A 23,132-nucleotide genomic window follows, 5' to 3' on the forward strand; every position below is an offset into this window, starting at 1 on the left:
TGAGAGTCTCGGTTGAGAATCTTGAAATTCATGTTTTGGAATAGAAGTTGTCTTATTTCTTTCGAAATCTGCCATAAACCGCACATCCACTAAGCCGGGACCCTACACGATGTGCCAAGTAAATGCTCAGCGAGCTGTGCAGATTTTGGAATGCAAAATACACATGTTTCAAAAAGAGAAACAATGTAGCAAGGGTCTTTATTAAACTATATCTTCAGTCCTCTCTGTAAACATTCTCAGTTGGACTGCATTATAAAGCCAATAATACTATTTTCTATTATTAGACAATCATAGCCTTGACAGTGGCATGAGATAGATATTATCCACTTTTTTTCAGCTTTCTAGAAAAACCATATTTATTTTATGCTACAAATTTTTAATTCGAATATCTTATCGTCTTAAATTGCAGGGTATAAATATCCGAATAAGCGATGAACTCGAATTTTCGCGATCAAAGGCGGTTGAAAGAGTGCGGATTGCTTCGAGAACGGGGGTTGATCTTCTTCGATCGGTGGATCGGAGAGATGCCGACGATCGTAGGCGGCGGCGATGTTCGGGCAGTTCTTCACACCGCCGCCGCCGCCTTCAGCTTCAATTCGATCTCGCCATGTCGCGAGATTCACCATCTGGATCGAAGAAGGCAACCGGCGAAGAGTCTCGTATCATTTCCATTCCGTTCTTATCCGCGTTGTTCTCAGATTCCTCCGCCTTCGGCGGTTCCCGCGTCAGCTAGACTGTCCCCGATGTCTGAAGTGGAATCTGTGAAGAACGCTGTTGAGAAGCCCCCGGTGTGTACCGCGGACGAGCTTCACTATGTTGCTGTGCCTGGAACTGAGTGGCGGATCGCGCTCTGGCGATATGTACCTTGCGCGGATGTGAGTAGGAAGGGTTTTTTGTTTGACGATTTGGGGTTGTTTTTTTTTTCTGGCTGTTGATTTTGTTCTTGCAGGCGCCGTCGAGGAATCATCCGTTGATGCTTCTCTCCGGCGTGGGGACGAACGCGATTGGTTACGATCTCTCCCCCACTGTAATGTTTCTGTCATAAATTCTGCCATTTTTCTATTTCTTCATCCATCTTATTGCATGAATGCTCTGAAATTCTACAAAGGTTTTTTGTTTTATTATTCTTTAACTCACAACTGAGCGTATGCTTGTGTAACGTGGGATGCGTCTAACTGGCAATTCTCATTTAAATTTTTCTTTGCTGATTGGATTGATATTAACTTTTTCCAGCTTAACGCCAGAGAGACTGGACAATTCGTTTTAAATCTCCTAGCAAATTTATTGGCTTTATCCCAGATTGGCAATTTGGGTTTTGGGCTTGAGAAGAGAAAATCCTAATCCTTTAGCTTGTTTACAAATTTATCTAATATTTCGTATCAATATCCTAGAAACTCTTTTGGCTTTATCCCATTTTGTTCTTCTGGGATCTGGGCATAAGAAGAGGAGATCATAATCCTTTGGATGATGTAATTTATCTAATATTTTGCATTAATTTCGTAGTAACTTAGTTGCGTTTCTCTGATGTTGGTCAACTTGGGTAGCGTAGGCCCATTTCCTAATCAATATGATGCCTCTCATTTTTTTTCCCTATTTCAGGCTTCATTTGCACGAAGCATGGCTACTCGAGGGTTCGACACGTGGATTGTTGAAGTGAGGGGCGCCGGCCTGAGCACACGCATTGACCAAGAGGGCTCAAATGAAGAGGGAAAAACCTCTTTCAAACCATATAATACGACAGTATCTTCTCGTATTAATGGCCACAGATCCGCCATACCCGAAGAACAGAATCTGGCAATACAACCTAATGAGGGCAACGATGATGTCCTGTCTTCGTGGGAGGAGTCACAACTAGTGACAAAGTTGACTGAAACTTTTACTCGTCTCACTGAGAGGGTCTCAGGCTATATCAGTGAAAGTCAACTCAGGGAGATATCAGACAAATTCTTTGACCAAATGTCAAAATTATTGGAAGACGCCCAACTGTCTCAACGCTTTGAGGATGTCCATGTTAAGATTTCTAGACTGTTGGAAGCTGGTCAGAATTCTGCCCTTTCGAGTCAGATTGGAGAGCTTAGCCGGGGGTTAGTGAGCATCCTTGAAGAGAGTCATAGGTCTGTTTCTCCGCCGCTATTTGACCTCCACGAGCGACTTTCAACCACTATAGAGGACTTCCAGAAGCAACTTGATCTTGTCGAGATGTACAACTGGGATTTTGACAACTATCTTGAGGAGGATATTCCTGCTGCTGTAAGATTTAGAATCCACTTAAAATGCATTAATAACACTTAAAAAGGTTACTTGTCTGCCACTTGGGTGAAGATGGTGATGTCATCATCATTCTAGTCATTATCCTCTTATCATATTCTATCTCCACTTTCTCTCTATCTCTGCTCTTTTCTCTCAGGCTCTTTCTTTTGAGTTGCTAGTTGCTGCTTTCTTTCTCTCTCTCCCTCTCCCATGATTTCTCTCTCTCCCTCAAGTTTTCAGCTACACATTATCCAAACTTTTCATTGCATCAGGGCCATCCAGTTTTCACATGATAACTTTCTTCATCAATCACACTTGCGAATGGCAATTTTAAAATGAAATGATGTCTACATCCTTGGATGTTGAACCCTGATTTGGATCTACTACTCTATTTAAATTATATTTTCTTGATCTTCTGCTTTGTAAAGTAAATTTGACATTCAGTCCATTGCTGCTTTATCCTCATCTTGTGTAGATGGAGTATATAAAGCAGCAAACCAGGCCAAAGGATGGCAAATTGCTTGCCATTGGCCACTCGATGGGCGGAATCCTATTATACGCAATGATTTCTCGTCATGGTTTGTAACATTTTGAATAAATAAACTATTTTTTCATTCCTCTACACATCTGCAATTTTAATACTCTAATACCGATAGATTCGTGTAATTTTCTCTTCTCAAGGTTTCGAGAGAAAGAAATCTCAGTTCGCTGCTGTTGTCACGCTGGCTTCTTCTCTTGATTACACATCATCGAGATCTTCCCTCAAGTTGCTGGTGCCTCTCGTGAGTAGTTTGTCTTTCTTTTATATTGTAGCGGCGGAAGATTTGATGTGAATTGGAAAAAAAAGGTTCTTATTTTTTTTGGCACTGCTTAGGGTTGGTTATATACACACTCGTACACTGATGATTATTCTGCCCGCAAGTGTGTGTGCTTGTGACGTACACGTGCAGGCTCCATTAACAAATATTATCTACCCATTTTTGGACGAACTTTAGTGGGCTGAGTGAAGTTGTATTTGATGCAGGCTGATCCTGCTCAGGTTCTTAACGTGCCTGTTATTCCTATTGGGGCTCTGCTGGCCGCTGCTTATCCCCTCACGAGCCGTCCCCCCTACGTCTTGTCCTGGCTCAATTCCCAGATTTCTTCCCAGGGCATGATGCACCCAGAGCTTTTTGAAAAGCTCGTTCTTAAGAATTTCTGTGAGTAACGTTTTGTTTTATGCCACTTGTGTCTCCTGGTATTTTTTTATTGAGTGTAATATGACAGGATTTTCGTGAAGATCAGTTGAGAAAGGTTTTTTGAGCGATATCTTTGCTGTCCAGCATGCATTGCTTTATCAATTTTTCAAACATCCTTGAAGACGTCAAACATTAGTATGATTGCGGAGAGGCTGCTTTTAAACAATTTCTGTGAATAATGTTTTATTTTATGATACGCAACCGATCTGCAGACCATTTTTTTGCACATATGGTTGGTTTTTCGGGGAGATCATTTGAGAAAGCTTTTTTGAACAAATCTTCTGCATTGATTTTTGGATAGTTCATGAAAACGTATAACATTACTAAATGAAATCAGCCGTCTGATTTTGGATATTTCTTTCGGTTAGAAGCTTGGGTCCTGTAATTTCGAATTTATGCCTAGAATTTGTGCTACAGTCTTTGTAATGGAACAATCGTACCTTTGTTCTTCTTCTTTTTCTGTATGATCTATCGGTTGTACTAACCTTGAAGCTCTGCTATGCTTTGTTTTCTATGACTGCGACCTCTATAATAAAATTCTTTTTTTTACCATGAATCAAGAGAAATTTCAAAACGCACGCCCTCTTCAAAAAAAAAAAAACCCTTGATACCATGGTGATAGTGTCAATCACCTGTTCTTGATTATTTCTCTTACTTCCAACTTAGACATTTCTATTGTGATTTTATTTTTATTTTTATTTTGAAAATTGAAAGGGACAATCACCCGACGAGTTGGCGAGCCTCCCGGATTATCTGGATTTTATAAAACATACATTTTTTTTATTCAAAAAAAAAAATAAAACATACATTTTTCCCTTGCCGGATTGTTTTCTTGTACTCTTTATCTTTTCCTGGGATGGTTGAAATCGATTAATTGCCATGGATTTACAATTTTTGGATTTCGTCTCTGGGGGCAGGTACGGTCCCTGCAAAGCTTCTTCTCCAGCTGACGACGGCCTTCAAAGAAGGAGGACTTCTGGATAGGAAAGGAAATTTTCGTTACAAAAATCATATGCGAAAGTGCACAACTCCTGTTTTGGCTCTTGCGGGTGATGAAGATCTCATATGTCCTCCCGAGGCTGTTTACGGTAATACTTGCTAGTCAACTCTCTCGTGGCTATCAGATTATGGGAAATTTTCTCTATCTATACTCTTTCTATTGCAGATATTTTGCCCTCTGTATTAATATATCTTCTATACTACTAGAAAGCGTAGGGATTTCATCAATGCATTCTCTCTCTCTCTCTCTCTCTCTCCCCGCTCTCGCTTTCCTCATCCGCTAAAGATTCTTTTTTCATTTGTCTGTAATTGGCTTCTGATGTCGGAGGTTCTTTGTCATCCCTCTCTCTTCTCTCAGATTCTCCCCATAGAAATTACAAATTTTCTCGATTTTCGTCTTTCTCAAATCTCTCTCTCTCTCTCTCTACAAATCAGACAAAATAGTTGACCTCTCTTTGCGGTGTGCATTAGACATCTTCAGATATCCGTCCCTAAAGATGAGATGAAACATTTGACATCTCTCCGCGATAAGCATCACCAGATCTCTCTCTCATCCTTCTTTTTTCTCTCTCTCTCTCTCTCTCTCTCTTTTTTTTTTTGAACAATTCTCTCTCTCTCTTACCCTTTGAAAATGCTGTTACCCTTCATGGACAGAGAGTAATGGCCATTCCATCGGACATGGTGACTTAAAGAGTCAATATTAAGTCTCCTCTCTATCAGACCATTGATGAAACATCACGGCCATTAGCTTTATATTAGTCCCTCTTTTGTCTAAAGATCAAATGAAACGTTTTGACTTCTCTCTCTCTCTCATATTTCGGTTTCTCTCTCTAACCTTTTGAAAAAATTTTGATGGGCAGAGACAGTGAAAGCCATTCCGTCGGAAATGGTGACTTATAGGGTGTTTGGACGGCCTGAGGGCCCACATTATGCTCATTACGATCTCGTCGGCGGCCGTCTGGTACATACACTGTTGTTTTACCATTTCTGGGTCTGATCTCTCTATCTCTCTCTCTTCCACTCTGTCTGTCTCTTTATCTCTCTCTCTTCCACTCTCTGCCTCTTTATCTATCTCTCTTATACTCTGTCTGTCTCTCTATCTATCTCTCTTCCTCACTTTCTCTCTCTTTTCTACATTTTTATCATTATCATCTCTCTCTCTCTCTTACTATCTATCTGTCTCTCCTCTTTGACTTTCGGGCTTTCTCTCTCCCCTTTCTATATCTTTCTCTTTCTTCTCTCTTTTTCTATTTATCTGTCTCTCCCCTGACTTTCTGTCTTTCTTCTCTCTTTCTATATTTATCTATCTCTCCTCATGACTTTCTGTCTCTCTTTCTTTTCTATTTAGTTATCTCTCTCTCTCTCTATCTATCTCTCCTCCTGACTTTGTTTCATTCTCTCTTTTCTATATTTGTATCTCTCTCTATCTCCCTATCTCTCCACCTGACCTTCTTTCTATTTCACTTTTATCTTTATCTCTCCCTTTCTCGCTCCTTTCAGGAGATGATTGAAGTATATATATCTCTCTCCTTTATCTTTCTCTCTCTATCTCATCTCCCTGTCTCTTTCTCTCTCTTTTCAGGCGATGATTGAAGTATATCCATGTGTGGTGGACTTCCTCGTCACCCACGACGCAGTCGGCTCCTGAAGGTCAAAACTGCCTTTTTCTTTTGTGAAATGTACATTTTTTTTGTAATTGTACATTTATATAAATATATTTCCCCACACTACTAATTACTTGCAAAATATTCTTGTAACTTTATTTTTAATATTTTAATGGGAAAATAGACATAAGAGATAGAAAGAGATAGAGACGTGTTCATTTCTTTTTTATTATTGTACATTTCTGTAAGTATATTTCCCGCTCTCGCAATGACTTGTGAAATATTCTGCTAACATTATTTTAATAAGATAAGATATAGAAAGAGAGAGGCACCAGTACAGTTCTTATTTTCTAGTTTGTACATTTCTATAAATACATTTCCCCGCAATACAAATTATATGTCAAATATTCTGCTAACATTATTTTAATATTATTATAAGAAAATAGAGATAAGAGATAGAAAGAGATAGATACCTGTTCATTCCTATAAATAATTTTCCCCGCACTTCCAGCCACTTTTTAAATATTCTTCTAACTTTATTTTTAATATTTTTATGGGGGATAGCTCTAAGAGATATAATGAGAGAAAGTCGCGCAAATTTCCTTTTTGTAATTGTACTTTTCTATAAATATATATGCCGCACAATTAATTATATGTCAAATTTCTTTGCTAAATTTTTAAAATATTATTATGAGGAAATAGAGATAAGAGATGGAGAGAGATAGAGAGAGAGAGAGACGTGTGTGCTTCACTCTTGTCGTGGGCCAGGTCGACCCGGACGCAAGACCATCATCAAATAAAGCTGAATATTGCCACGTCAGCTCACCCCAGTGGGCCCACGGACTGCATACGCGCACAGTGACGTCATTACGAACCATTGGACCGTCCAGATCATGCCACGACAGCGCTCCTGAAGTTACCGGCCGTTTATGAATTTCAAATTTAAAGAGATATTTCAAACTTACGAAGAATTACGAAAAATCCTCAAAATATCTGAGCCGAGATAAGGGAGGTCCGCAAGTTGGGGAAATATTAATAATTGGAAGGTTCAAAATAATTTATGTTTAAACTGGACATGGGTCAACCTTTTTACCGTTTTTACTTTATCCATATTAATATCTATTTTTTCCTTCTCGGAAACTCTCTCTAGCCCTCTCTCTCTCCAATCATCTCTCTTTCTCTCTCCTGCTCTTAGAGTTGGATTGCAGCGGGAACGAGATTCCATCACTCGGAGTGGAGAAGATGGGGTTGATCTGGTGTTTGTTGCCATCTTTGATTGTCGGAGAAGCGTAGTTGGAGCGGAATCTGGTGGAAATCGCGGTTCAAGAAGATATTTGATCGGCCTCTTTCATCTCATCGAGAGGGTGGATCGGGGCTCTGTCTTGTCGCTGTAAGGATTTCTCCGCGTTTTTTTCTGTTCGTCGAACCTTGGATCGGTTGTTTTCGGTTTTATTATTCTTATTTTTTGATTTTTCGATGATGGCGGAGTTGCGTGCCGTGTTGTGTCTAACCACGACTGACGCGATCTTTAGAGTCGTGATCGGGGATTTCAATTCGCGGTTTGCGCTTGGTTGTCGCTGATCTTGTCTCTCTGTCGCGAAAATCTGGTGTCTGTTGGTATTTCCGCTCTTCTTTCGTGGCGTGTCCGAGAGGGTTGTGAAGGGGGCAACGCGTGGAAAACGGTGAATGCCCTGAAGAGGCGTATACTTTGATCGATTTTTCCTCTCCGAATCGTGATCTATAGTGCGATTCTCGCCGTACGAGTTTATTTATATCGTTGATTCGCATGCTGATTGCCCCTTTTAAATCATCTGATCACATTTTATCTTCTGCTTTCATGCCGGCGCAGAGAAGAAATTTAACTACTCCAAATCTGAACATGGAACTCGGGCCGTGGGGAATTCCTTCGAGATCTGAAGCTCATAACATGGCCAAAGACGTTAGCTTGTTTTCCAGTTCTCTGCCAGTTCTTCATCGCGAAAAATGTATGCTAATGATGGCTGTAATTGCAATTTTTCTTGATACTTTATTTAAATTTTCGTCTTTTTTTCTGGCCCATAAAGCAGTGAATCTCTTAGGACTGGATTCGGGCCTTCAATCTGCCGACGGCAAAAACGAAGTGGAGAAAGGGGTGGCTGATGACTTTGATCTTGAAAAGATTGGAAGTATGCTTCCCGACGATGAAGAGGAACTTCTTGCCGGAATCATGGATGACTTTGATCTTAATGGTTTGCCGAGTCAAGTGGATGAAGTGGAAGATTATGATGTTTTTGGCGTAGGTGGGGGACTGGAGCTGGACTTTGATCACGCAGCAGAGAGCCTAAGTATGAGTATGGCAAATACCAGCATTTCAGATGGGTTTCTGGGGAATGGAACTGCGCAATTTGGTGCTCAACATAACCTGGGCAGCACAGTTTTTGGAGAGCACCCGTTTGGAGAACATCCTTCTAGAACTTTGTTTGTCCGCAATATTAACAGTAACGTTGAAGACTCTGAGTTGCGCACACTTTTTGAGGTAAACCTATGCTTTTAAAGCTCATTTCTTATTTTCTAGCTCATTTCTTTAAAAGGCTTATTCTTTTGCTCATTGGATTTCTGGGCCTGATAATCTGTTCTGGATGCTGGTGGACAATTTTAATGGTCCTTTTCTTTTTTTTTCGTAAGACACAAATTCCTAAACCTAATCGTCGCTGAGGGAAATGTCTCTGCCATTGCTGTTAGAGCTTCCCAACATTAGCGCTCAAATTAAAACCCTTCAAAAACTTTATGGCAGGGAAGATGAGAAATGTATCTTCTGATTCAATTGGAAAAAAGCTTTCAAACTATCAAACAAGATAATTAGCCGAAGATTTTTTTTTGAGATCAGGATGAAAATTTGCATCATTTTCAATGGAAAAATAAAGTATGATCCTGGCTGAGGAAGTGAGAGAAGAAAATGATATGACACAAATGACAATCGTCTTTAATCATTGGTATTCTCCTAGATTGTCGCTCATTTGGTCCAGTTGAATATGGCATCTTTCCTCCGTGTCAGGTTGCTCGTATTAAGAACAATATCTGTGGGAAGCTGTACTGAGAGCCTCTGCATTCTTGGTTGTATACTGGTCATTCAATATTTGACCTTTAGTGCGTTAACTAGAAGGGATATTTGTTGCCACTGTGAGATATAATGAGAGGTCAGGAGTCCACCTATGGTCTTTCTTGTACGTATATTACTGAAAGAAGTTTTAAGTGCTATCTGTGGAAGCCAAATTATCTCAAATCGTTCTCACCTCTGTTTTCTATTAATTTTGAATAGACCGAAAAAACTGGTCGGACTTATCTACATTCATCCTCTTATATTTATTTCTTAGGGATTTAAATTATATTTTTTGCAGCAATATGGTGACATCCGTACCCTTTATACTGCCTGCAAACACCGAGGATTCGTGATGATATCTTACTATGATATCCGCGCAGCTCGAATGGCAATGCGTGCATTGCAGAATAAGCCCCTTCGACGTAGAAAACTTGACATCCACTTTTCGATACCGAAGGTGTGCGTTACTTTCTTACTAAATTGTGTGGAAGACCTATCAATCAAGGATTTTTTTCTTTCTTTTCACTTTAATGACTTCCTGCTTGTTGCTTCAGGATAACCCATCAGACAAAGATATCAATCAAGGAACTCTTGTGGCGTTCAATCTGGACCCATCTGTTTCAAATGATGATCTTGACAAGATTTTTGGAGTATATGGAGAGGTCAAAGAGGTATGATATCTTTTGCAGTTTTCTTTTATACTTGTCTTGTCATGTTCCTAAAACATTTGAAACGCAGATAAGAGAGACACCTCACAAGCGGCACCATAAGTTCATAGAATTCTATGATGTCCGTGCTGCTGAGGCAGCACTTCGGTCTTTAAATCGGAGTGACATTGCTGGCAAGCGCATCAAACTTGAACCTAGCCGGCCTGGAGGTGCACGTCGAAAGTGAGTAGTTTTTGTCTTTCTTAAAATCTCATTTTTTTTGTCTTCTCAATTCCTAAAAATATTATTTGTTTCCTCCTAAATTTTCTGAATGTCACCTTTCTTATCACCGTAATCTCATCATTTATCTTCCCAAATCACAAAAAACTTATCTTTCCCCTAAAAAACTTATAAATTTTATCTCTCGTCTTTCCAGATCATAAAAAATTACCATCCATTTTCTTCTCATGTTATTACTTTTTCCTTCTGTCACTTCCGATTTGGTAGTCAATATTTGAAAACAGTTAACTTTTATAATTCGCCTTCATTCTTCATTTGATTAATCTTGTGGGGATAACACATGTCGCTTTCTTTCCAGCTTGATACAGCAGTTAAGCCATGAAATTGAACAGAGCGAAAGCAAAGGTTTCAGACATCCAGTTGGCTCGCCCATCGCCAGCTCTCCGCCTGGTGAGTCAGCCTGGACAAGTCATCTTTCCTTTGATCCAATACTTCAAAAAAAAAATCTTTCCTTTGATCCAAATAGTCAAACCACGCTTCTCTGATGTGCAGGCACATGGCTCCAATTCGGCAGCCCCACGGACAATGGCCTAGTCCAAGCCCTCAGCCATTCCCCCACTTTAGGAGGCTCATCAGCTGGACTAGCCTCCATACTGCCTCCTCCTATAGGAAAAGACCACATCAGACTTAACCATCCAGGCAAAGTCATTCCGGGGCCGACTGGGCCGACCCAGCATGGAGTTCCACTCTCATACTCCCACTCGTTCCCAGATCTGAACCCTGGAATGATGCCTGGCAGTAGCCAAGATAGCGCTGGAAATTTGTCCCGGTCCCACATTCTCTGGCCCAGCCCTGGTGCCTATTCTTCGGCTTGGTCAACGCAGCCGAATGGCCAAAGCCATGTCTTCCCTTTCTCTGACCGACGTGGGTCTTTACTGGGCTCCTCTCTTCATCACAATGTTGGATCTGCTCCTACTGGCTTTCCATTAGAAAGCTACTTTGGGTACTCCTCTGAGTCACCGGATACCCCGTTCATGAACTCAATGGCCTTCGGTGGGCTGGGTGTCGGACCTCGCAAAGAAGGAAGCTTGATGATGAACATGGGCCCTCGCTCCGGCGCCGCGGTCCCCAGAGCTCCTCTTCCTGCAGCTCCCACTGCCGCTGCCGCCAGTGCAGCTTACAGAATGATGCCTATGCAGAGGCTGAGCCCCATCTTCTTGGGGACTGGCTCTTACACTGGTTTCGCCCCTGGCAGCGGCTTTGAGGGCTTGCTCGACCGGGGGCGAAGCCGACGGGCAGAGAGCAGCGCCAGCCAATCAGATAACAAGCGGCAGTACCATCTAGAGTTGCAGAAGATCATCAGTGGAGAAGACACGAGGACAACTCTGATGATCAAGAACATCCCAAACAAGTGAGAGAAACCTTATTGATCATCAATGACTCGCAGACTGACCAACCCCATGACATGGATGTATGGTGACTTGGCTTCAGGTACACATCAAAGATGCTGCTGGCGGCAATCGATGAGAGTCACAAAGGGACATATGACTTCTTCTATCTTCCTATTGATTTTAAGGTAAGCCTAGGAGTATTTTTCTTAAACAGTCAGATGGGATTTGTGGATATGTCATGAGTTTCTCTGCTTGAGCAGAACAAGTGCAACGTGGGTTATGCTTTCATAAACATGGTGTCCCCCTCACATATTCCATCATTTTATGAGGTAATGCTCTCGCTCTCTCTCTCTCGCTCACTTACATGCCACATCCCTCTCTCTATCTATTCCATTTATCCATTTATCTCTCATGAGCACTCTCCTTAACTGGCCCTTTGTTATTTTTCCTCTCCTCTTTAAGTCTCTTAGACGCAGTATCTTCCTGTCCTTCTCCTCTCTTCCCCCTCTCTCTACCTCTCTCTATCTATCCATCCATCTTTGCATCTTTGTAATTCTTCTGATGTCGCAGACTTTCAACGGCAAGAAGTGGGAGAAATTTAACAGCGAGAAGGTGGCATCTCTGGCCTATGCAAGAATACAAGGCAAGTCAGCCCTCATCACCCATTTCCAGAACTCCAGCTTGATGAACGAAGACAAGCGTTGCCATCCGATCCTTTTTCACTCTGCCGGTCCTGAGGCTGGAAGCCAGGTTAGCACCCCCACCCAATCAAATTATGACCAAAACCCTTTAACTTATCGCCGACTTTCACTCGTCCATTAACTTTTTAAAACTGATCATTTTCGCAAAACCCATGGAAAGTCTACAAATTTTACTTCTGTGTGCCCATTGGAAAGTCAGAATTTCCATCGTTGGTTATTAGTATTTTTCTGAACGATAATTTTTTTCTGGGACCCCTTAGAAAATCTTCAATTTCTCATCTTCTGTTATATTTTCCTCTTCATCATTTCCTACCAAACCACAAAAAATGACTAAAACCGTCCCTTGACCATTGACTTCTAAGGGGTCCCAGAAAATTTTTTTTCTTTGGTTATTTCCCAGAAAAATGAGAAAGTCAGAATTTCCATCGTTGGTTATTAGCCTTTTTCTGCACGTTAATTTTTTTCTGGGACTGTTAGATAGGACAAGAAGCTCCAGCCAGGGGCGGAGCCTTAGAGAGGACAAGGAAAAACAGAGACTTCATTAGCTAGTTTTCAGCTAGGGTTGTTTGGCGCCCTTTAAAGGGCCCCTACATATTGCTCCCACGTGTGAGCTACTTAAGAAGGCTCTCACGTGGGAGGTTCATAAGAGGGTGGGTCCCACGTGTGACCATTAAGAGGGAGATCACACGTGGGAACCCTGTAAGTGACGATTTTTAGAATATCAGAGGCTCCCATGTGGGCCACTTATAAGGTGTGACCCACTCACAATGGAGTTCCAAGGATAAGAGAGAGAGAGAGAGAGAGAGAGAGAGAGAGAGAGAGAGAGAGAGAGAGAGAGAGAGAGAGAGAGAGAGAGAGAGAGAGAGAGAGAGAGAGAGAGAGAGAGAGAGAGAGAGAGAGAGAGAGAGAGAGAGAGAGAGAGAGAGAGAGAGAGAGAGAGAGAGAGAGAGAGAGAGAGAGAGAGAGAGAGAGAGAGAGAGAGAGAGAGAGAGAGAGAGAGAGAGAGAGAGAGAGAGAGAGAGATGGTAGTTCCAGTTCAACAGGGACCCCTTAGAAAATCCTCAAATTCTCATCTTCTGCTATATTTTCCTCTTCATCGTTTCCTACCAAACCACAAAAAATGAGTAAAAGCGTCCCCTGACCATTGACTTCTAAGGGGTCCCAGAAATTTTTTTTTCTTTGGTTATTTCCCAGAAAAATGAGAAAGTCAGAATTTCCATCGTTGCTTTTTAGTCTTTTTCTGGGAACCCTTAGAAAATCTTCAGTTTCTCATCATCTGTTATATTTTCATCTTCATCATTTCCTACCAAGCCACATAAAAAAATTGAGTAAAAGCTTTCCTTGGCCATTGACTTCCCATTATAATTCCCAATCATCATCAAAATTCCACCATGATTGATTTTCCCATCTTTCCAGGAGCCTTTCCCCCCAGGCCATGCCATCTCCCTGGGAGCACTGCCACAAGGGGTAATTGCTTTCGACGACGAGCAAACCACGACTGCCTCCGCTGCCGCTGATGTCATCGCTGGCCGCCAAAAACCAACCATGAACTCTGACTTTTGAGGAGGACCCATCAATTCTTGCCGGATTTGGACGCTTTTTCAAGAACTGCTAAGAACAAGAGTGCAGTTTCCGCGGAGAGTTGACTTGACCCACATGCGGGTTTAACCGTACTTTGGAAGCTCCAAAATGTTCGGCACGTACCGTGTTGGAGCCAAATCTTCTATTTTGACCATTTTGCCCCTTTGGACCCTTCCCCATCCTGATCCAATGTACATGGAGAGGACCAGGAGTGAGGTGGGTTCCTCGAGGCCGCAGGCATATGTATTAAAATTTGTGCAGTGTATTCTTGTGGATACTGCTGACTGTGTCATGGTGGAGTGTAATATATTGTCCTTTTAATGTTTCTCCTGACCTACTCTCTCTTTATATCTATTTATTTATTTATTTGATGGTATGTCTGTTTTTCTTGGTTGGTTTGCCCATCTATCTGTATGTATTTCATGTGTATATTTTCCTTATTATTTCATATTTCTGGTATGTGTCCTTGCTTTCTTGTTTGTATGTTGATTGTGTATCCATGTATCTTTTTATGTCTTTTGTTATGGCCCATGAGGTGCCAGTAGTGATGGTCTCACATAAATACCTAAGTTGGACGTAAGTTGTCTTCAATTTGGTTGACAATCACATAATTTCCTCATTAACTCCAGATCTAGTTCTTAAACAAGCAATTAAATAAAACTTGAACAAATTTTTTTACAACAGTTTAACCTGGTATGTGCCTCTCTCTTTCTCTCTCTTCCTCTCTCTTTCTCTTTCTTCCCCTCTCTCTCTCTCTGTCTCCCTCTCGTTCTGTCTCTCCCTCTGGAGACTCTCTCTCTTTCTCCTTGTTCCTCTTTCCTCCACTGTCGTCGACATAACAGCGATGGAAACTCGGGCAGGAACTGAACACCGAAGTCAGATTCGAACATTCGAACCGGATCGAATTCGGATCGAATTTGATCAGAACAGCCATCTTGTTAGAACAATTCGATCCGACCCATTGTGCAGATCGAGTTCAGATTGGATCTGAACTGGACAGATTGGTGCTCGGATTTGATCATTCAAATGCCCGATCTGATCGAACATTTGAACGATCAGATCGATTGTTTGAATCCCCGATCCCTAGAGAGAGAGAGAGAGAGAGAGAGAGAGAGAGAGAGAGAGAGAGAGAGAGAGAGAGAGAGAGAGAGGGAGAGAGAGAGAGAGAGAGAGAGAGAGAGAGAGAGAGAGAGAGAGAGAGAGAGAGAGAGAGAGAGAGAGAGAGAGAGAGAGAGAGAGAGAGAGAGAGAGAGAGAGAGAGAGAGAGAGAGAGAGAGAGAGAGAGAGAGAGAGAGAGAGAGAGAGAGAGAGAGAGAGAGAGAGAGAGAGAGAGAGAGAGAGAGAGAGAGAGAGAGAGAGAGAGAGAGATCTGGCTTTGTATTTATGTCTGTCTGTATGTATGTATGAACGTAGGCATGTATGCATGCATGTATGTGTATATGCTTGTAGTTATGTATTTATCTATCTATGAAGGCCTTCTCACGTATGTATTTATATATTCTTGTAGTTATGTACTTATCTATGTATGAAGGCCCGATCACGTGGGAACGTAAGTATGTTGGCGGTGAGGTCACCGCCATCGTGACGGTAACGGGCAACGGTTATTATTCGCGAGAGACACTTGAGGTCGTCCCTGGTCTTCTCTGTGGGCCCCACATTTGACCCACTTTTTACTCACTTGTGATCACACGTGTCAGGCCTACGGCGCACACGTGAGAGGCCCGTTGGGCCTACATGTGGCCGCCTCAACAACTTCCTTAAAGGAGATTTAAACTGTAATTTTACCGCTTTTTACATAACTACCCTCTGAAATTTATTTATTGACAACGCACCAACCGTGACAGGTGTCCCCCACCTGATGGCTGACGTGGCCAATTCTCCATCAAGTCAACTATCTCGTGACGAAAAGAAGTAATTACAGAGATAATCATAATTGACAAGGTGGATTAGCTGGGCAGGCAGTGTCCCCTAAATTGGGTATTTTCCACGTGGATAAATCGACGACTGAGACGGTGACACGTCAGCGAATTCACGCATTATTTAAATACATTAATCATTTATAATATTTTTTTAACCTGACGAGGAATATTGCAAGGGCAGGCTGGCGCCAGATCTGTCTTTACTGTCGGTGGGTAGGGTACGTGGTCGATACGGACTGGGCGAGGGCATAAACGTAATATAAATCGGTAGAAGGCGGGTGAGGGCGGTAATAAGAAGAATAAATGGGGTTTAATGAGAAAAACGGGTTCTTTAGTTGACAGAAGGGGGGTGGAGAGAGAGCGAGAGGATAGAGAAGCTGTTCTGCAGAGCGGGAGTAGAGGGCTTGTTCGCGAGCTAGGGTTTGAGCAGATCTGTCGACAGGGAGTGGAATTTTGATGAACTGATGCTCGCAATCGATTCCTTTTCGGCGATGTTGCTGTTTGTGATCAGATCGCGGTTTTTCTGGCTCGAATGACTGTCGGATCGGCGTTTTTCGGGGACTTTTCTCTTGCTCTATGAGAACTGGAGATTGGGGCGGTAGATTGTTTGATAGATAGATTTGTTGATTAGGTGGATTGATAGAGTGCGGAGAGAGCGGGGACGGGTTTATGAAGGATCGCATCGGGGGGATATTAGCATGTTTCGCGTCGTGGGATTCCAGGAGGGTGCGGAGGGACTGCGGTCTTGTAATCCGGAGCAGGGGTAGATGGGGGAAATGCGGTTGATGATCTGGTGGTAGCTGGATTTTCGTCGTCTTGGCTTCGAATTTGGGTTCTGGAAATTGAGGTGATTGTGGTCAATTGGTAGAGGTTCGGCTAGTTGATTTAGGTATTTAGCTGGATCGAGCCATTGCCTTAGATTGGAATTTGTGTTCTGGGTTCTTGTTTTCAGTCTGAAAATTGAGGTGACTAAAGGTTATAGAATTGTGGGAAACTTGCAGAGAGTCAGCTCCTTCTTTTAGTTCTTTCATTAGTGGCTCCGGCGTTTGTAACGTCTGTAGGTCCAAATGCAGCCCGATCAGAGAAAGAAGGTGTGTTTCCTTCGGTCTTGGGACCCTCGTCTGTCTAATCCGCATCGGAATTCAAAGAAATTATGGGGTTGTTTTGCTTTTTGAAAAAACCATTGTTTCTGTTTAGATCTGCTCACCTTTGAACCCACGGTTAACTTGGAAAAGTTTTAAATCTTAAGCTTCTCCTGTTCTCTACTTGTTCAAGTTACTTGGTGAACTCTTGGTCAGTTTGTTTGTGATAAAATAAGGACATTCCCCCTAAACTTTTTCTTGGTGTTAATCTACTTGCTTGATTTTTATGTACGCTTTCAGAACACAACAGAAGTGGACTTCTTCACTGAATATGGAGATGCAAATCGGTACAAAATTCAGGAAGTTATAGGCAAAGGAAGCTATGGTGTAGTATGTTCGGCTATCGACACACATACCGGAGAGAAGGTGGCAATAAAGAAAATCAATGATATTTTTGAGCACATATCTGACGCTGTTAGGATTCTGCGTGAGATTAAGCTACTTCGGCTCCTAAGACACCCTGACATTGTGGAGATCAAACACATTATGCTGCCTCCTTCGAGAAGAGATTTTAAAGATATTTATGTTGTTTTTGAACTCATGGAATCGGATCTTCACCAAGTCATTAAAGCCAACGACGATTTGACTAGAGAACACTATCAGTTTTTTCTTTACCAGCTTCTCCGTGCTCTGAAATACATTCACACTGGTAATGTTTGCCTCTGTCTCTATCTTTATCTTTATTATTTATTTCGGTAAATGTTGTGGGATGTTGCTTGTACTGCTTTTCTGGAATTTAGGGTATTTTTTCTCTGAATTTGGGCATTTTTTGAGTGCAGCAAACGTTTATCATAGAGATCTGAAGCCGAAGAACATATTAGCTAATGCAAACTGCAAACTCAAAATTTGTGACTTCGGATTGGCAAGAGTTGCTTTTAACGATACTCCGACGACGATATTTTGGACGGTATGTCTGCACGATGCGTTCTTCTGTGTATAATAGCGATTAAAACTTGTTTTCCGTTTTGTATTATATGCAGGACTATGTCGCTACAAGATGGTATAGAGCTCCAGAATTATGCGGATCATTCTTCTCTAAGGTCTAAAATTTTATTTTTCTCAAATCAAATAAATTTTCACCGTCGAATTGCTTTTCTTTTGGGTACAACAATGCGTTAATGACAAAACGCATGACCCTGATCTTTCCCGATAAATCTCTAATGAGAAGTAGGGTTGGCGGACGATGACAAATTAATCATCATCATCATAATCAACCTTAAATTTGTCACTGTCATCCATGGGAGTTTGGCGATTTTTTTCTGAAAGGAGAGTTTGAGCTAGTGACGTTGGTGAAATGACCATAGACGGTCTATGGCGAGGACAATGATTATAATGAATATGAGATACCGGATGAGTATCTTGATGGAAAAATATCTACTCCTCTCTCAAGAGATTATTCATCATTTGCGTCATCCTCATTCACAAAAATATCATATTTGTCATCCATTTTTGGACTTGCGGCAATTATGATGACAAAAATGATTAGTCATCAACTGATGGATGATGTTGACAATGATGATGATGGTTAGTCGTCAACTGATTGATGGTAATTCATCATCAACATATGGATGACGATGACGGATGATGATGACGGGACACCAAACCTTAAAGAGTAGAGTAGCATAAATGTCTGAATCTACCCTTGCCAAGAAATTATTAAATTATTAAATTCTTGGAAGCAAAAACTAGATAAACATGTTGATATAACTGAGAGATAACAAGTGACCGAATGATAATGTCTGATCTTTCTCGATTGACATATTCCAGTATACTCCTGCCATTGATATCTGGAGCATCGGTTGCATATTTGCTGAAGTACTGACCGGAAAGCCTCTTTTCCCTGGTAAGAATGTTGTTCACCAGCTGGATCTAATGACCGACCTTCTGGGCACGCCTTCTTTGGACACCATATCCCGGGTTCGTTCCTTTAATGCATCATCCTCGTTTCTCATCAATTAATAACATTATGATCGAAGTCATCATCTTGATCAAGGCCATCATCATGATCAAAGCCATCGTCGTGGTCAAGATCATCATGATAATCAAAATCATTGTCGTGGTCAAGATCATCATCATGATCAAGATCGTCTTCTTGGTCATTATCATTATTATCATTATCATCATATGCATGGTCTTAATTCTCCTTACAGGTTCGCAATGAGAAAGCAAGAAGGTACCTGACCAGTATGAGAAAAAAACAGCCCATTCCCTTCGCCCAGAAGTTTCCCATCGCCGATCCTCTTGCACTCAAGCTCTTGGAGCGGCTTCTGGCATTTGACCCGAAGGACCGGCCTACTGCCGAGGAGGTTAGTCCGGATCATCATAAAGCTGGCCCTTTTAATACATAGATAAAGAAAGATAATATATATCGTAATTTATTTCGTAGTTTTTTTTATTGCTTCGTTATGAAAAAGAAAACCTCACGCAAGCACATACCTATGAAGAAATTTGGAATTTTTTGAGGGTGGCATCTGGGAACAAAACTCGTTCACAAGCTCAAACAACTAATGAGCTAATTAGTTCTGTAAATTGGATATCAATACTGAAACAAACTTCAGATCCAATCAATTAACTCTCAGGTAGTCTGACCTGATAGAGTAATTATAAGTTTTCACCATGGAATATTCCATTATAAAAATTTGGCACTCCGTATGAGGGGAATTTAAAGGAAAACAATGAAGAAATTGCCTCATTTTGGGTCGGAGAAGGGTTGGTCAACTTCTTCTTCCTTGATCTCAGGCACTGGCGGACCCATACTTTAGGGGGTTGTCAAAGGTGGAGCGGGAGCCATCTTGCCAGCCCATCTCGAAGATCGAGTTCGAGTTTGAGCGGCGAAGGGTCACCAAGGACGACATCAGGGAGCTCATTTTCCGAGAAATATTGGAATATTATCCCCAACTCCTCAAAGATTACATCAGTGGTGCCGAGCGGTCAACCTTCCTCTACCCTAGTGCAGTTGATCAGTTTCGGAGACAGTTCTCCCACCTGGAGGAGAATGGTGGCAAGGGCGGCAGCCCTGTGATCCCCTTTGAGAGGAAACACGTGTCACTGCCCAGGTATGTTGACCATCCATCCTTCCCTGACATGGGGTTGACTTTGATTCTGATACTCGTTGACTGTGACCAGGTCAACGGTAGTACACTCGACAACAATTCCCCCGCCGTCCCTCAGAGACCAGGCTCAGGCGCAGGACGAGGCCATCAAAGCCCAACGGGGGGCGGCACTCGGTAAGTGGTTTCCAGGTTGTATCACTTCCTCAGGTTCATCTCTTATTACATCGCCATCGTAGTTATAGCATGCTTACTCTCGTGCAGCAAGGCTGGGGAAGGTGGTGGGAGCGGCAGTGACGCCCTTCGAGGTTGTGTATGACCCGAGGAGGTTCATGAGGAACGGGGTGGGGCCGGCCGTGGCGTATCAGTCGCGGCGGCCGGGGGCGGAGCAGGCAGAGAGACCGGCTGAGCAGCGGTTGCCGATGAAGACGGTGGCTGACGTGGCTCTGGACATGAGGGCATCGCCGTTCTACCTTGCTGCTGGCGGCAACGGGAGCGGTGGCGGTGGCGAGGTAGCGAGCTTGCAACCGACCAATTCCTCGTTACCGGGGCTCGCCGCTGCTGCCCACAGGAAAGTTGGCACTGCCCAATTTGGCATGTCCAGAATGTACTAGCCTCTTCTCTCTCTCACTCTCTATGTCTCTCTTTCTCTGCCTTTCTCTTTCTTTTGTATATCTGACAAAGAACCCTCTGTGAACTATAGCTGCCATCTGCTGCTGTGATGAAATGTGATGAAAAGCATAAAACAATAGTACTAGCCACCGCCAGTTCGATTCTTTTTCCTTTTCTGAGATGATATCATCTATTTGTGGCTGGCCATGAAGCCAAAATATGATTTTTCACCTGTGATTCTCGAGCTGGGTGCCTTGGCTTCGGCAAAGACTACTCATGGAATCAATCAATAAGTTTTCATCTGCTTACTGATACCCTGAAGTAAATTGTGTCCCTATTTCAATAATAATCAATATATACACTATAAACTGAAACATATAGCTTTTTGTAGCCATCAGATTTTGGCACTTGTATTTTGGACCTGGTTGGAGTTCAATGAGTCTCCCATTACTTAGGGCCACAAGACTGCCAATCTGTAGCGACCCACAAGTAAAACATCAAAAGTATCATTAAAATGCTAGTACTGTTTTTTATTTGAATTCTAATATTTCTCTGTTTTCAAAAAACAATAATTTATACACATCTTTTATTTTTAAGCTTTCATATCTTTGTCATTAGTATATAATGTGCACAATATTTACAACTACATCAAATGATCCATGGAGAAGGTTCTCTGCATTTGGGAGACTTAGAAAGCACCGAGTTAGTTAAGAACATACAGGAGTCCCCTTGTGCCAGGATTATATGATAATGATTGGCTGATAAAGCTTAAACATCTGAGTAAGACACATATTAATTACTCTTTATTACAGAAATCTGATTGACACAAGAGGAATGATCTCAGCCAAGAGGGCAATATCTGATGAATCAAAAATTAAGGTTAGATATGTCATTTACGGCTTCTGGTTTATACAGAAATATTTATAATTTTCTCACGAGCAAGGGTCGCAACTATTAATCCTATATTTGATTTCTACTTTTTTTAAGGATTTCAGTATCCATTTAAGGAAACAAATCTAATTTAACGAAATCAAACTAGTGAAAAGTAATTTAAAATAGTTATTAAAGGTCAGCAAATATTAATCATATTTAACCTAATTTACTCACATTTTATAGAATCAATTTGATAATTTTAATATGATTTTATAGATAAAATACTAATTAATTCTAATTTTAAAATACCTCATACGACATTTTGGGAGTGTTGGCTGACGAAGACGGAGAAGGACATGAGTGAATCGAACAGATGAAAGAGATGCTGTGATGTTTGCGATGGAGATGATGGTGGATACATGCTAACGAAAGGGGCGGGGGCGAGTGATGATAATTTTACCGCCACTGGTGCGACGGAGATGACGGAGTTGAAGGTGGTGTGCATGAGATTAGAAACCTAAACTACTGGTGACGATAACCTGGGAAAAAGGACGAAGATGTGAGTTAGAAAAAGACGAAGATTACACTAACCTCGTTGTCATGTGCCCAACAGGCTGAGTGGTAATTTTTCTTCTTGTGTCTTGATCTGAATGTCATTCCTTTGATCCTTCGCTCTTGGAGTACAAGAGAGTACACAAACAAGATTTGGAATGAGCAAAACACTCTGCTAATCATAATTAGGAAAAAATCGAAGGATATGTTTTTTCTAGATTGGGGAGTCTATTTCTAGATCCCAGATGGTGCATGGATAGTGGAGGGAAAATGTGGAACTACCCTCAAATTTTCAGCCTGAAACTCCATCTGGATCATTATTTATTTTGGAGCAATCTAAGCCATCCAATTTTTTCTCTCTCCTCCCAAGTGTATGGCAGATTGTCAACCTGGCACAAGTCTTGAGGAATGTTGACGTAGGACGACTATGGGATGGACGATTTAGGGCGGATGACGAGGCTATGGGTAGGAATGGGTTAAGGGATAAAACAATCCACAGAAATCACGGTCGATTCTCGGACGTAAAACCGATGAAATCTGGTGGTGCAGCTCCGACCCTTATCGAGGGCGGGAGTACTGTCTTCCCCCACCGCGACGATGCCTAAGCACCGAAATCAATACCTCGAATTCACGTCGCGAAGAAACACTCGAGAAAAGGAGAGAAGAAGAGGAAATCCAAGTCTAATTCTGACGGCGGTGGAAACTTCCCGAGAAAATACTGAGCGGAGAACACGTCGACACCACAGGGTTCAGGTATACCTCAGCACCGTAGTGCGTGTAGAGGCTGCAGGTAATTCTGCTGCTCGTGGCGACGCGCGGCGTGATACAGGCGCTCCGGCGTTGTCCGCCCTGGTTGGCGTTATGAAGCGGGACGCCGGGTCGGGCACGAACTCCCGAACTCGCGCAGCGCGCGCTTGAGGCGCCGCGACGGCGCGCAGCGCCACGCGACCGCGGCGTATGGAGGCGCACGGCGGCGCGGGGATGGCACGCGGTGGCGCGGCGGTCGCGCGCTGACCGCGCGGCTGCAGCGGTGATGACGGCGGCAGTGCGGCGGTGGTGGCGGCGGCGGCGACGGTGATGACGCAGCGGCGGCAGCGGCGGCGAAGGTTAGGGCAAGATGAGGGTAGGGCAATCCTCCAAGAAGAGTTAGAAAGAAAACTCAATTCTTGAATTATGATTGCCTAATGAGTTCTTGAAACAAATGACCTTATATAGGCCTTGGAGGAAAGAGAAAATAACTAGAAAATAAGACGC

At 42.4% G+C, this 23,132-nt stretch overlaps 3 protein-coding genes across 7 annotated transcripts; all 3 read left to right on the forward strand.

Moving 5' to 3' along the window:
- The first annotated feature begins 442 nt into the window (after nucleotides 1-442).
- Nucleotides 443-6,293, forward strand: LOC144715040 (alpha/beta hydrolase family protein). The gene is made up of 9 exons (XM_078589888.1): nucleotides 443-875; nucleotides 950-1,027; nucleotides 1,600-2,250; nucleotides 2,726-2,828; nucleotides 2,932-3,032; nucleotides 3,275-3,449; nucleotides 4,406-4,576; nucleotides 5,348-5,448; nucleotides 6,070-6,293. The coding sequence occupies exons 1-9, from the start codon at nucleotides 525-527 to the stop codon at nucleotides 6,133-6,135; spliced, it is 1,797 nt and encodes a 598-aa protein (XP_078446014.1). The 5' UTR covers nucleotides 443-524; the 3' UTR covers nucleotides 6,136-6,293.
- Nucleotides 6,294-7,221: 928 nt separating this feature from the next.
- On the forward strand, nucleotides 7,222-14,055 carry ML5 (MEI2-like protein 5). Of its 2 annotated transcripts, none has more exons than XM_078589886.1 (12): nucleotides 7,222-7,481; nucleotides 7,941-8,076; nucleotides 8,155-8,606; nucleotides 9,469-9,627; nucleotides 9,725-9,841; nucleotides 9,909-10,060; nucleotides 10,416-10,507; nucleotides 10,610-11,468; nucleotides 11,549-11,633; nucleotides 11,709-11,777; nucleotides 12,019-12,198; nucleotides 13,566-14,055. In XM_078589886.1, exons 2-12 carry the CDS (start codon nucleotides 7,971-7,973, stop codon nucleotides 13,710-13,712), a joined length of 2,418 nt encoding a protein of 805 aa, XP_078446012.1. In that variant the 5' UTR covers nucleotides 7,222-7,481; nucleotides 7,941-7,970; the 3' UTR covers nucleotides 13,713-14,055. The 2 variants fall into 2 exon arrangements, with proteins under 2 accessions (XP_078446012.1, XP_078446013.1); XM_078589887.1 differs by having other exon boundaries at nucleotides 7,223-7,481; nucleotides 8,158-8,606.
- A 1,930-nt stretch (nucleotides 14,056-15,985) lies between these two features.
- On the forward strand, nucleotides 15,986-20,590 carry LOC144714785 (mitogen-activated protein kinase 10-like). 4 transcript variants are annotated; one of them, XM_078589568.1, is made up of 9 exons: nucleotides 15,986-16,740; nucleotides 17,032-17,440; nucleotides 17,571-17,698; nucleotides 17,772-17,831; nucleotides 18,559-18,708; nucleotides 18,942-19,097; nucleotides 19,531-19,847; nucleotides 19,918-20,033; nucleotides 20,110-20,277. In XM_078589568.1, exons 1-9 carry the CDS (start codon nucleotides 16,717-16,719, stop codon nucleotides 20,136-20,138), a joined length of 1,389 nt encoding a protein of 462 aa, XP_078445694.1. In that variant the 5' UTR covers nucleotides 15,986-16,716; the 3' UTR covers nucleotides 20,139-20,277. The 4 variants fall into 4 exon arrangements, with proteins under 4 accessions (XP_078445694.1, XP_078445695.1, XP_078445692.1 ...); XM_078589569.1 differs by having other exon boundaries at nucleotides 15,987-16,740; nucleotides 19,918-20,018; XM_078589566.1 differs by having other exon boundaries at nucleotides 15,989-16,740; nucleotides 19,918-20,018; nucleotides 20,106-20,590.
- Nucleotides 20,591-23,132: the final 2,542 nt, after the last annotated feature.

Source organism: Wolffia australiana, chromosome 18 (genome assembly GCF_029677425.1).
Source record: "Wolffia australiana isolate 7733 chromosome 18, ASM2967742v1".
Taxonomy (NCBI): domain Eukaryota; kingdom Viridiplantae; phylum Streptophyta; class Magnoliopsida; order Alismatales; family Araceae; genus Wolffia; species Wolffia australiana.